The sequence below is a fragment of the Pleurodeles waltl genome, chromosome 6, assembly GCF_031143425.1.
Source record: "Pleurodeles waltl isolate 20211129_DDA chromosome 6, aPleWal1.hap1.20221129, whole genome shotgun sequence".
Lineage (NCBI taxonomy): Eukaryota > Metazoa > Chordata > Amphibia > Caudata > Salamandridae > Pleurodeles > Pleurodeles waltl.
Window position 1 is genome coordinate 1,702,175,020 of NC_090445.1, and position 13,178 is coordinate 1,702,188,197.

General features: G+C 44.2%; 1 protein-coding gene across 1 annotated transcript in view; it reads left to right on the plus strand.

Moving 5' to 3' along the window:
* LOC138301816 (E3 ubiquitin-protein ligase TRIM39-like) overlaps positions 1-12,732 on the plus strand; it is a 126,063-nt gene extending 113,331 nt beyond the window's left edge. Inside the window, exon 5 of the mRNA XM_069242315.1 lies at positions 12,098-12,732. Coding sequence (XP_069098416.1) covers positions 12,098-12,609 — 512 coding nt within the window. The 3' untranslated portion in view covers positions 12,610-12,732. The remainder of the gene's footprint in view (positions 1-12,097) is intronic.
* The last annotated feature ends 446 nt before the right edge of the window (positions 12,733-13,178 follow it).

Sequence of the window (13,178 nt, forward strand, 5' to 3'; positions counted from 1 at the left end):
GCTGTGGTATGCAGTGTGCTGTCTGGTGGACTTTGCTGTGGTATGCAGGTGGACTTTGCTGTGGTATGCAGTGTGCTGTCTGGTGTACTTTGCTGTGGTATGCAGTGTGCTGTCTGGTGTACTTTGCTGTGGTATGCAGTGTGCTGTCTGGTGGACTTTGCTGTGGTATGCAGTGTGCTGTCTGGTGTACTTTGCTGTGGTATGCAGTGTGCTGTCTGGTGGACTTTGCTGTGGTATGCAGTGTGCTGTCTGGTGTACTTTGCTGTGGTATGCAGTGTGCTGTCTGGTGGACTTTGCTGTGGTATGAGGTGTGCTGTCTGGTGGACTTTGCTGTGGTATGCAGTGTACTGCTTAGTGAAATGTCCTGCCTAGTGCAGTGTGCAGTGTAATATAGCATACACTACAATGTGCTGTCTAGTGCAGTGTGCCATAGACTACAGTGTACAGGCTAGTACATTGTCCAGCCCATTGTGCTGTCTAGCATAGTCAGCTATGTAATGCAGTGTGCCGCCCGGTACAGTGTGCTCGCCCCTGCATGGTGATGTGTAGTGCATTATGCAGTTTCGTAAAGGGAGATACCTAATACAGTGTACTCACTAGAACAGTGTACCTTCTAGTAGCTGTCAGTTACAGTGTACCATTTAGTACAGTGTGCTTTCTACTGCTGTGTATTGCTAGTGTAGGTACTTACTGTTAGACCTGACCAGTGTGGTATGGTGTAATATGCATCATGTGTGGTAGTGTGGTGTAGTGTAGTATGCATGATTTGTGGTATCGTGGGACAGTGTAGTATGCCTTGTGTGTGGGAGTGTGGTAGAGTGTAGTATGCATCAAGTATAGTAGGGTAGTGTAGTGTGCTTCATGTGTGGTAGAGGGAAAGTATTGTATGCTTCATGTGTGGTGTAGTGTAGTATGCCTTGTGTGGTAGTGGGATGTATGACGGAACCACGCATGCCATTACCATGCATGCCATTACAATACATCCTTAACAATGCATATGCCTTTACCATGCAAAGTTTTACCACACATATTCCTTTACCATGCATGCCTTCACAACTAAAATGTAAGTATTTCACAAGTAAGTATAAAGTATTTTTTATAAATATATATTCACTACAAAGACTGAAGGTTACAGGGACGTCATAGTTAGGTTTAGAATTTACACACACAAAACCATAGAAAATCAGCAGCCATACTTGTTACAGCCGAGTCCCGTGGGATGGGGCCCTGGGGCCAAAATCAGCCTAGAGAGGGGGACTGTGTGCTGTCCTTCCTTTCGGTTTTTACTTTGGCCAGGCCCTGGCTAATGGGGGGCCCCAGGGCTGAAATCGGCCTGGAAGGGGCAGGCCCCCTCCCCATTACAATCACATCTGGGCCCTGGAGGATCAGATCCACAGGGCTTAAATTGGACCAGGGAGGGAGGCTGCCATTAGAAGAGCCATCACGTTTGTTTTTTGTTTTTTAAATGTACTGCAGATTTTAGGATCCTCTGTGAAGTAAAATTAAAAGAAAAACACATTTCTGTTCCGTGGAGGGATCCCTGTGGGAAACCAACCACCAGGCCTAGGGGGTCAGAGTATTCCTACTCTACCCCCTTTTGTTTTTCTTTGTATTTTTGGGGGGAATTGAATTGAGCCCCTAGCCCTAAGGTGGCTGCTAACCCTTCTTGTATGAAATAGAGATCTCACCATGAGATCTGTCGGATCCATGGAGGATTTGTGTCCCTAGACAACTATAAATCATTTTTCTCTAATAACTCCAAAACTACCGAATGGATTTACACAAAATTACAAAAAGAGATCTTTCTGGACTAAGATCTAGCCTTCTGCCAGATTTGATGTAATTCCCATCAGTGGTTTGGGCTGTCGTTGTGTTCAAAATCCCTATGAGAAATTGCACGGGGCAAATGTGTTTTGAAATCCCTCTTTTTCTTGGCCCCCACGTGACGAATCACGCCAAAACGTTTCAGACAGCAGATGAAGCGATTGCACTGCTAGTTTTGAAAGTTTTGTGAAGATTTGTAAAAACAGCACCAACGTTATTAGCAAAACAAAAAAAAACACTTTGTCTATGGAAACTAAGGGCCTGATTACGATCTTGGCGGATGGGATACTCTGCCACAAATGTGACGGATATCCCGTCCGATGTATTACAATTCCATTATATACTATGGAACTTGTAATACGGGGATGGTATATCCGTCATGTTTGTGCCAGAGTATCCCATCCGCCAAGATCATAATCAGGCCCTAAGTCTACCTACTGGCGACCGCACATGCATTTATGTACACACGCATCCATATATATAAAAATGTGTATGTATATCTCCATATGTCTATACACATATAAATATATATATTTATATACATATCTATGTCTTACCTTATCGATCCCTAACCCTACCCACCCTTAAACCGTAACAAAATAACCCTTGCCCCAGATACTTTTACCCACCCTAAATGCTAAAAATGCCCTTGCCACCCAAATACCCCTACATACCCTAAACCCTAAAAATACCCTGGCCACCCAAATACTCCTACCCACCCTAAAAATACCCTTGCCACTCAAATACCCTCACCCATCCTAAACCCTAAAAGCACCCTTGCCATCCAAATACCCTTACCCACCCTAGACCCTAAAAATGCCCTTGCCACAAAATACCTCTACTCACCCTAAACCCTAAAAATACCCTTGCAACCCAAATACCCTAACCAACCTCTCAACCCTACAAACACCCTTGCCACCCAAATACCCTTGCCCACCCTGTACCTTAAACATACCCTTGCCATCCAAATACTCCTACCCACTCTAATCCCTAAAAATACCTTTGCCACCCAGTACCCTCAAACGCCTATAAACCCTGAAAACACCCTTGCCACCCAAACACCCGTACCCATGTTAAACCCAAAAAATACCCTTGCCACCCAAATACTCTTTCCCACCCTAAACCCTAAAAATACCCTTGCCACCCAAATACCATTATGGACCCTAAACCCCAAAATCACCCTTACCACCCAAATACCCTTACCCACCCCAAACCTTTAAAATACCCTTTCCATCCAACTATCCTCACCTACCCTTAACCCTAAAAACATCCTTGCCACCCAAATCCCTCACCCACCCCTAAACTCTAAAAACACCCTTGCCATAATATGTATATATATCTATAAATATTTATATATTACCTACTGGTGGTTGCCAGTAGATAGTTATAGTTAGAACCTAGTTTCCATAGGAAAAGCATTTTTTGACTTGTCTATATCTTTGGCGCCTTTGACGAAGCTTCACAAAATTTTCCCCCCAAAAGAATGCGCCAGTGACTCTAGTTGTGCATGGAAGGTTTTGGGGCGATCCCTCACGTACGGGCCGAGAAAAAAGGGGAATGGGGGATTTAAAAAAGGGAGTTTCCTATGTGAATATCCATAGGAATTTTAGACACAACTACAGCCCGAACCACTGAATGGAATTACACCACGTTTGGCAGAAAGCTACATGTTGGTCCAGAAAGCAATCTTTTGTGAATTCAGTAGTTTTTTAGATGTTAAAAGAATTCCAAATTTGTGTACCTAGGGACGTTGGTCTTTTGCAGTGCCTATGCAGAACTTCACAAGCCCTAGCACCAGAAGAAGTGATGTGATTGGCTTTGTGCAACCAGTGGAGAAAGTTGCGCCCGCCGTTTTGTAAATCAGGACCCTGATGGAAATAAAGATTGGAAACTATAGCAAGGGACCTCTTGTGAGTATGAAAATGGCCCAAGTTGTTTTTTCTTGTCCACGTGGTTGGAGTTGCTGGCCCATTGCAATGCTCAGTGTGTCTCCTCCTGTGAAGCACTGCGGCAGAGCCTCTAACCTTGGCAAAAAAAAAATATACAGAAACACTCACACAGCAATACACACAGTAATAGACCCACTCAGACACTCATGCACCCTCTCAAAGACCCACTCAGGCACTGATGGACCCACTCACAGAACTACTGAAAGACTAACGCACCCACTCACAGACCCACTCAGACACTCATGAAACCCACTCACACACCCACTCAGACATTTTTGCACCCACTCACAAACCTACTAAGAAACTCAAGCACCCACTCACAGACCCACTCAGACACTCATGCACCCATTCACAGACCCACTCGGAGAATCACACACCCACTCACAGACCCACTATGACACTCATGCAGATACTGACAGACCCACTCAGAGATTCATGCATCCACTCACAGACCCACTCAGACATTCATGCACTCACAGACCAACTCAGAGCCTCATACACCTACTCACAGACCAACTCACACACTTATCCACCCACTCATAGACCCAATCAGAGAGTCATGCACCCTCTCATAGACCCAATCAGAGAGTCATGGACCCACTCACAGTCCCACTCGTATACTCATTCACCCACTCACAGACTTATGCACCCACTCACAGACCCACTCACACTCATGCACCCACTCACAGACCCACTCAGAGGCTCATGCACCCACTTGCAGACCGACTAACGCACTTATGCACCCACTCACAGCCCCACTTACACTCATGCACCCACTCACAGACCCACTCAGAGACTCATACACCAACCCACAGACCCACTCAGAGACTCACGTGACCACTCACAGACCCACTCAGACTATCATGTACTCACTAACAGACCCAATCAGAGACTCGTGCATCCACTTACCAACCCATTCAGAGACTCAGGCATCCACTCACAGACTCACTCAGACACTCATGGACCCATTCACTCACCCATGTCGATGCTCATGCTCCTATTCACTCAACCACTGAGAGGCTCTTGAAGCCACACACAGACTCAATCAGACACTTAGGCCCCCCTTACAGACCCACTCAGAGAGTCACACACCCACTCACAGGCCCACTCAGACACTTGCACGTCCACTGATAGACTTAGTCAGACACTCATGCACCCAGTCACAAGCAGAAACCCATGTACCCATTCACACATCCACTCAGACACTGATATACTCACTCAAAGACTCACTGAGACATACATACATCCACTCAGACACCCCCTCAGAAAGTGATGCATTCACTCAGTCACCCACTGATCTTCTGAACAGTGAGAGCTGGAACTGGCTAAGTAGTTTCGGTCTCCCAAATTGTAACTTGTTGCGGGAACGTCCTTTTCCCCATATGCAACAGATGAAAGTAGCAGACATCTAACTTCACATTGCTACTTCTAATGCAAATTTTGACAAGCTAAACAAACTAAAAGCTTTATTGTTTCAAAAATATGTAGCGCTGACATCTGCACTTGAGACCTATGCACTTCAAGTGGCAAGGTCACCTGCGTAAATACAGTCCCTTTAAACACTTCAGAGAACTTGTGGGACGAACTTCTAACGTGTCCAAAACTGCTGGGATTGTACATTTCTTTAAGGCTGTTGGTTCTCGGTTTGTCAGCACCTTCTCGTCTATATATATGGCATAATGCCTTCAGCCCTATTCTCAATATTTTCAGGGAGTGTTTGGAGGATTCCCAATTACTTTGGCTTTAATTGCTGTCACCCTGCTATTGCTACTTTTTATTTGCAATGGCTGCCGCATCTCAACAAGCAGGACTGATGGTGCTTCCAAGAACGCAGCTGTGTTGTGAATGCATGATACAGTATTTAGGAGCACCACTCCTCGAAGAACGGGAGTGCAACTGGTCTCTGTCATTCAGACCGGTACTGAACTGTGTGCAGCCCGTGTTTAGTTTCTTTTGGTGCCTCTTCCGAATGTGCACTACAATTGTGTCTTTCTACATGATGATTACTTTCGCTGGACGCTGACCTGTTGATGTTCTTGAAGAGGGCTCATTACCAGACATGCACGTTGAGGGTCCGTATGAATGCGGTCGCAAAACAATCGCAGTTAGCACCAATTTCAAATTGGTGCTAACCCATTCGCAAAGGGGAAGGAGTCCCTGAGGGACTCCTCCCCCTTTGTGAATGCATGTGAAAACGTTTTTAAGAGCAGACAGGGGTCCCGTGGACCACTGCCTACTCTTAAAAAATGTAAATGAAACGTTTCATTTCTTTTCTTTTTAAATGCAACCTGTTTTCTTTTAAGGAAAATGGGCTGCGTTTAAAAAAAAGACTGCTTTATTTAAAAGCAATCACAGACATGGTGGTCTGCTGTCCCCAGCAGGCCACCATCCCTGTGAGTGTAGCCATTCCCAATGGGGTATTCATGAGGCAGGTCATTTGCGACCCCATTGGGAATCGCAAACAGTGTGAAGTACACTGTTGTACATCAGGTTTTGCGAGTCGCAAATTGTGAGTCGCAAAACCTGATATTTGTACATGTGGCCCTTACTGTTTTTGGGTGTAGTTATCCGTGTACATGGGTGGGGTCCTAATGTATCCAATCAAAAGCCAAGGTTGGGGTGTGTCATCGGCCAAAATTGAGAATCTGAGGACCACTGCCTGCTCTGCAAAAATGAAAAGAAAACTTTTCATTTTTTGTTTTTGAAATGCATCTCGTTTTCCTTTAAGGAAAACAGGCTGCATTTAAAAAAAAAACTGCTTTATTTAAAAGCAGTCACAGACATGGTGACCTGCTGTCTCCAGCAGGCCACCATTTCTGTGAGGGCGGCCGTTTCCAAGGGGGTCACAAATTGCGGCCTACCTCATGAATATTCATGAGGTAGGGCATTTGCCAATCGCAAAGTGTCATTGACACTGTTGAACGTAAGGTTTTGTGACTTGCAAATTGCGAGTCACTGTGACTCGCAATTTCAAAACCTATGTTTTGTACACGTAGACCCAGGTACGTAGATTTGCGGGTTAGTGGAACCCATAAAATGGCTAAGTTACTTGAAACACAGATATAGGGCACCCTATAGATACTTGTAAATATGTTCACACTGATGTCATTAGTGAAAATGGAGGGCTATACATATTTTAAATAATGTATAGAATTTTTGGCAACTCGGCGGGTTCATTCCATCACGTGATAGGGATTAAAAACTATAGAGTACTAGCCCCATCGATGTTTTCAGACCTTCAAACGTACCGCAGAACAAAAAAAAATCTTTGAAAAAAAAAATTGTTAACTTCATTAACAAAAAAAAATATATATCGTATATCAAGCACCTGCAATTTTTTCCTTTCAAACATTTATAAAGTATATTTATTATAAAAGAATGTGCGTAGTAAATACAACTAAATTAACAATCAAAATAAATTGTAGCATACCTAGTATTACAAATAAACCCTAGAAATTAACTTAAAGCACTAAACATTACGGAGACATAACACTTTAGAAGAAGAATTTGAAAACTCTTAGAAATTCACTGAAAAAAACAAGGATTATAGGGATGTTATAGTTAGGAAAAACATGAAAAAACTGTAGTGTTTTAAGTTGCAGAATCGAGAAACTCCAGATCCACATGAAGTAAGTAGAAGAATAAGTAATTTATTCAATTAGGAGGCAAATTATGAGGCGAGCTCACACGCAGCACCTATGCGGATTGCTTCAACTGTCCGCACCAACATCCTCTCACCCAACATCACATGCATTCACCTCAAGAACAATAAAGCAGCATTTAAAAGTCACTACTTTATACATAAACAAACTATAGAATACATCTGCTTTCGTAAAACTAAAGAAAACAAAGTATAAAAAAATAAATGAAAAAACTAAAATATCATAAATGTACATTATATAGTTACATTTCAAAATCTAATAAATACTTTGTTTTTTTAATACACGACCGCATCTCATCACCATACCAGTATCTTTGTCCTGTTGGTCACTTTGATGAACATCTTCCTGACTCCTTCCAGGCGCAGGAAACCAAACATCTGGAGAAAGTAAAGAAGAACCAGGAGTTTGTTTACCTCTAATATCAATACAGGACTCCACTCTTATGTCACTTCGTTGAGAAACACGGAAAGGAAACATATCTACATCAGGTGCATCACTAAATCCTTTCATTCATATAGTTTTGTGGTACCCACCCAGTGGAATTACATTTCTTATTGCCCAGCATCTTCCATCAGCTAACAGTGGCACATGCAGGTTTTACAAACTTGGAGGACCACTGGAATGAAACTCCACCTTGGACTTCCTTTGTTTCATGTTCTTTAGAATGACCCTTGTGCCTACATCAATTCTCTTATCCACCATTGAATGAATCTGGCCAAAGTATGTCTTCATTTTCTCCTGTGATCTCTCCACTTTTAGTTTTAGTTCCTCCGTGTCTGTCTTCGCGCAGTAGTCTTTAACTGAAGTTTTGTTCTCCAACCAATATGGCACAAAACGTATGCGAGCTCCTCTTCTTCTCAACAAAGCACAACAATCCTGTCGCTGTGTGAGGTGTGCTGTGATACGGACATATTGTATTCTTTACAAACCCTTTGATGTTAACTCCACATGATGAAGCTTTGAATACCATCCTTAAGTACTCTGTTAACTGTTTCCACTGCTCCTTTTTTGAGAATTGTTTCATGTTCGAATCCTATAACTGTTCCAGTTGTATTCATAAACATGTGGGGATCTTTATCCAAGATTGCTTCTACGTTCTCCTTTTTTTGTTCTAGCATCATGGGAGTGGCGGTGCCAGGCGGTAACACAATCCCGAGCTTACCTTGATCAAGCCTTCACATAATGCTCTTCCATTTACTGCCACGTACATTTTGGTGACTATTTCTCTATCTTCATAAAGCAATGTACCCTCAAAATAACCCAAAGTTACATTTCAGAAGTACCATGAGCACCCCACTTATATCAGTTTTTGAAGTTGTTTCCGATAAAACAGTAACAGGTGAAGCTGAATCCATCATGATCTTCAATTCAACCTGACCAATCTTCACCAAGTCGTAAGGCCCCTTCTTACTTCCAATTTCCCCTGGATCATAGTTTACTTCCAGGGTAAGAATAGTGGCTACATTTTTATTTTCCTGTGACTCTTTCACTGCATTCGAAATACAATTATTTTTGGTTTTGTTTCTCATTCTCCTACATATCCTGATGAAATGCCCTAATTTGTTAAATTTTTTGCATATTTTTCCTTGTGCAGGACAATATGCACTATTTCCCATGTGATTATTCAAGCAACACCTACAACAATTTCCACTACAGTGATTTTCTTATTTTTTCCCCTTCTTGTTTTTTGTTTATTGCATTCACTTTCACATCATCCACCAAAGCATTCACTTTCAGACTCTCATTCACTTCCATAGAATTTGCACCATGTGATACTTTCACAGAATGAATTGAACGTCCAATTCCCTTAGCAATATTAATAGTGTCCTCAAGCTCAGGGTCAGTGCAACATAATAAATGCTCCTAGATGTTCTTAATGTGACAATTCAATACTATTTGATCACATGTGTGTTGATCAACAGAGTTGTCAAATTCACAAGTGCTGGATAACACCCTTAGCGCTGCCACATATTGATCTATAGTTTCTCCAACATCCTGTTTTCATGAATACAAATAAAAAAATTCCAGAACAATACTAGGTTCTCTTGAAAAATGTTTTGAGAGTCTTTTCTCAGCTTCAACAAATGCATTCCAGTCACCTGAATCACATGAGTCATTTGGAGGATGTAATGCTGGAAACTGATCACATATGTTTTGACCTGCGCTGCTCAGACAATTAAAAAGTGTAGCAAACTTCCTTGTAGGCGAATAGTAATCAACATCAGTTGCCACTGAATAATTTAGAAATGCTCAAAATCAGCATTTCCACTCAGGAGCAGGTTTGCCAGGATTGGGCAAAAAATGCGGTGGTTGTTGTAAATGTCCCCACTAGCCATATTAACAAAAATGGAAACTCAGAATGTAATGAAAAACAAAAGAAATGTTATCATTAGTTTGCATCCATGGTTTATGGATCTCCAATAAGTCTTACCATCAAACAATGCAATTTGAAATTGGATATGGTTGTGAAATCCTTTCGAAGTTCACACACACACTTGTAAACGTGCCTTCAAAATTGCTTTATTGCCGACTGACAATAATAAAGATGGCTGCTGCGTGCTTCCGCTCGTTATGCTGCCAGGTAACGTATATTGCGTAATTGGTTTAATGATGGTTGCCTGGATTCAGGCAATGACGTTACCACAGCGTCTAGTAAGGCCTCCATTCTAGCGTATCACTAGTGCAAGTGGCGGTCCAGCCGCTACATTACGACCTTCGCAGAGCCGCCACGGTGGGACCGCCGACACCGCCAGGTTGCTGCCAGCCGACAGCCTGTCAGTCCCGGTGGTCATAATCCACCAGGGCAGCACTGCAGGCAGCGCTGCCCTGGGGATTACAAGTTACCATTCCGCCAGCCTTTTCATGGCAGTTGTACTGCCATGGAAAGGTTGGTGGAATAGGGCACTGCCCATGCACTTGGCATGGACAGTGCAGGGGATACCATGGACAGCCCCAGCGCGCTTTTCACTGCCCGAATTAAGGACAATGAAAAGTGCTACAGGTGCTATCGCACCCAACGCACCGCCACATTGCCGCCGGATCAATTATGAGCCAGTGGCAATGTTAAAGCACTGTTTCCGCCCACCGATCCAGCAAGAAACTTGTAATAGGGCCGGCAGATGGAAGACCAACACGGCTGTCTTCCGATTATTTGAGTTTTGCAGACGGCCTATGCCACCCGCCAAACTTGTAATGGGGCCCAATATGTCATCTCCTTGCGCAGCGACCTGAATGAGACAATGCGAAGCCCACGGCTTTCTAAATTTGCCAATGCGATGCCCTCTGCAGCCCATTGCCGTGTCCCCAAAGCTTCCAGCAATCGGAACATGACGTCGCTCGCACAAAAGCAGGCTAGGTATAAGACAATGCAGCAGACGTGCGAGTCGCCTCGTTGATCACTGCAGTACGGTCGATCTTCGCCAAATATGTAGTGTTTAAGTTGCAGAATGAACAAACTCCAGATCCACATGAAGTACGTAGAAGAATAAATAATTTATTCAATTAGCAGGCAAATTACGAGGTGAGCTCCCATTTAGCATCTATCCAGAACGGCGTCTACCTTCAACTGTCCGCACCAGCATTCTATCACCAAACATCACAGGCATTCACCTCAAGAGCAATAAAGCATCATTTAACGGCCACTGCTTTATACATAAACCAACTATAGAATGCAACAAAAACCTTTGAAATTCAGTGAAAAAAACAAAGGCTACAGGGTTGTTACAGTTAGGAAAGATAATTAGAAAAGCCTTAGAAATTCACAACAAAAAAACGAAAGGTGACAAGGGCGTTATTGTTAGGCTCAGATGCCATAGAAATTCAGCAGTTATAGTTACCTGAGCTAACTATAACTTAAGCCCCCGCATTGCACTGCTTATGACCTAACATATTACTTCACTCATGGCCATGCCTATTGACATGACCAATGCTGGTGCTGAAACGCGTAGTTGGATCCTCAGCAAAATAAACGCTTTTCTACCTGACTGCTGCTGGAGTGCCGATCTCTTATTTACTGAATAAGAGCAGCAGTTTGGATGTGACACGCGTGGGTGGGCACGCTCACGAGCGCTGCGGACATGTGAGAGCATGCTGGTACCGTGGTGTGTAAATATATATATATATACATATATGTATATATATATATATATATATATATATATATATATATATATATATCTTTATACTTACCTGCAAACTACTTACATTTGTGTTGTAATGGCATACATGGTAAAGGCATATGCGTTGTAAAATTTTACCTGGTAAAGACATGCGTGGTAAAGGCATATGTGTTGTAATGGATGTGGGGTAATGTGCTATATTGGAGTATGCATCAGGTATGGTAGTGGAGTGTAGAGTAGCATGCCTCATATGTGGTAGGTTAGTGTGCGTCATGTGTGGTAGTGTGGTGTAGTGTAATATGCTGCATGTGCAGTGTAGTGTATAGTAGAATACCCTGTCTATATATTGCAGTGTGCTGTTTGGTGCAGTGCGTGCTCTAGATGAACGCACTCTTTAGTGTAGTGAGCAGTCTAGTGCTGTGTGCTCTCTAGCACAGCATGTTCCTTCCAGATGTGGTGTAAATTAATCATATAAAACATGAAGCAGTAATTACAGCCTTTATTTGTGTCATTAAATCTCTATTTATGGATCTCTTCTCTGCAGTGATGGTGACTCTGGATCCTGACACAGCTCATCCTCGGCTCCTCCTGTCTGATGGAGGGAGACGTGTGAGACGGAGGGTCACAGCCCAGCGCCTGCCGGAAACCCCCAAGAGATTCACCTCCTGTGTCTGTGTGCTGGGGAGTGAGGGGTTCACCTCTGGCAGACATTACTGGGAGGTGCAGCTGCTGCAGGAATGGGGAGCGTGGCATGTGGGGGTCGCAGCAGAGTCTATGAACAGGAAGGGAAAGATCACATGGTCACCTGAGATGGGAGTCTGGGCTGTTGGGGGGAGTAATGATCACTACAAGGCTTTCACCTCTCCTCCAGCTCCACTGTCCCCCCGTGAGAAGCCCCTGAAGTTGGGGGTCTATCTGGATTACGAGGGGTGGCGGCTGTCCCTGTACAATGCTGCCTCGATGGAGCTTCTCTACACCTTCCCTCAGGCCCCCTTCACAGAGAGGCTCTTCCCGTGTTTCTGGCTTGGCAGAGGAGTGGAGCTGAGGCTGGTGTGAGAGCTGCAGAGAACTTCAGCCCTTCATCCTCCCCGCTCCTTCACACTGAGGCTCATCCCCTATTACTATCTCTGTGGATGAGCGGAGCTGAGAGTGGTGAAAGGGCTGTAGAGAGGTTTAGCCCTTCATCCTCCCCGCCCCTTCACACAGAGGCTCCTCCTGTACTTCTGGCCCTGGGGAGGAGCTGAGGCTGGTGTGAGGGCTGCAGACAGCTTCATCCCTTCATCCTCCCCGCCTCCTTCACACAGAAGCTCTTCCCCTTCTTCTATCGCTGGGAAGCGAAGATGAGGCTGGTGTGAGAGCTGCAGAGAGCTTCAGCCCTTCATCCTCCCCGCCTCCTTCACACAGAGGCTCCTTCCGTACTTCTGTCTCTGGAGAGAAGAGCTGAGGCCGGTGTGAGAGCTGCAGAGAGCTTCAGCCCTTCATCCTCCCCACCCCTTCACAAAGAGGCCCTCCCCCTACTTCTATCTCTGGGGAGGAGCGGAGCTGAGGCTGTTGTGAGGGCTGCAGAGAGTTTCAGCCCTTCATCCTCCCCGCCCCCTTCACACAGAGGCTCTTCCTGTACTTCT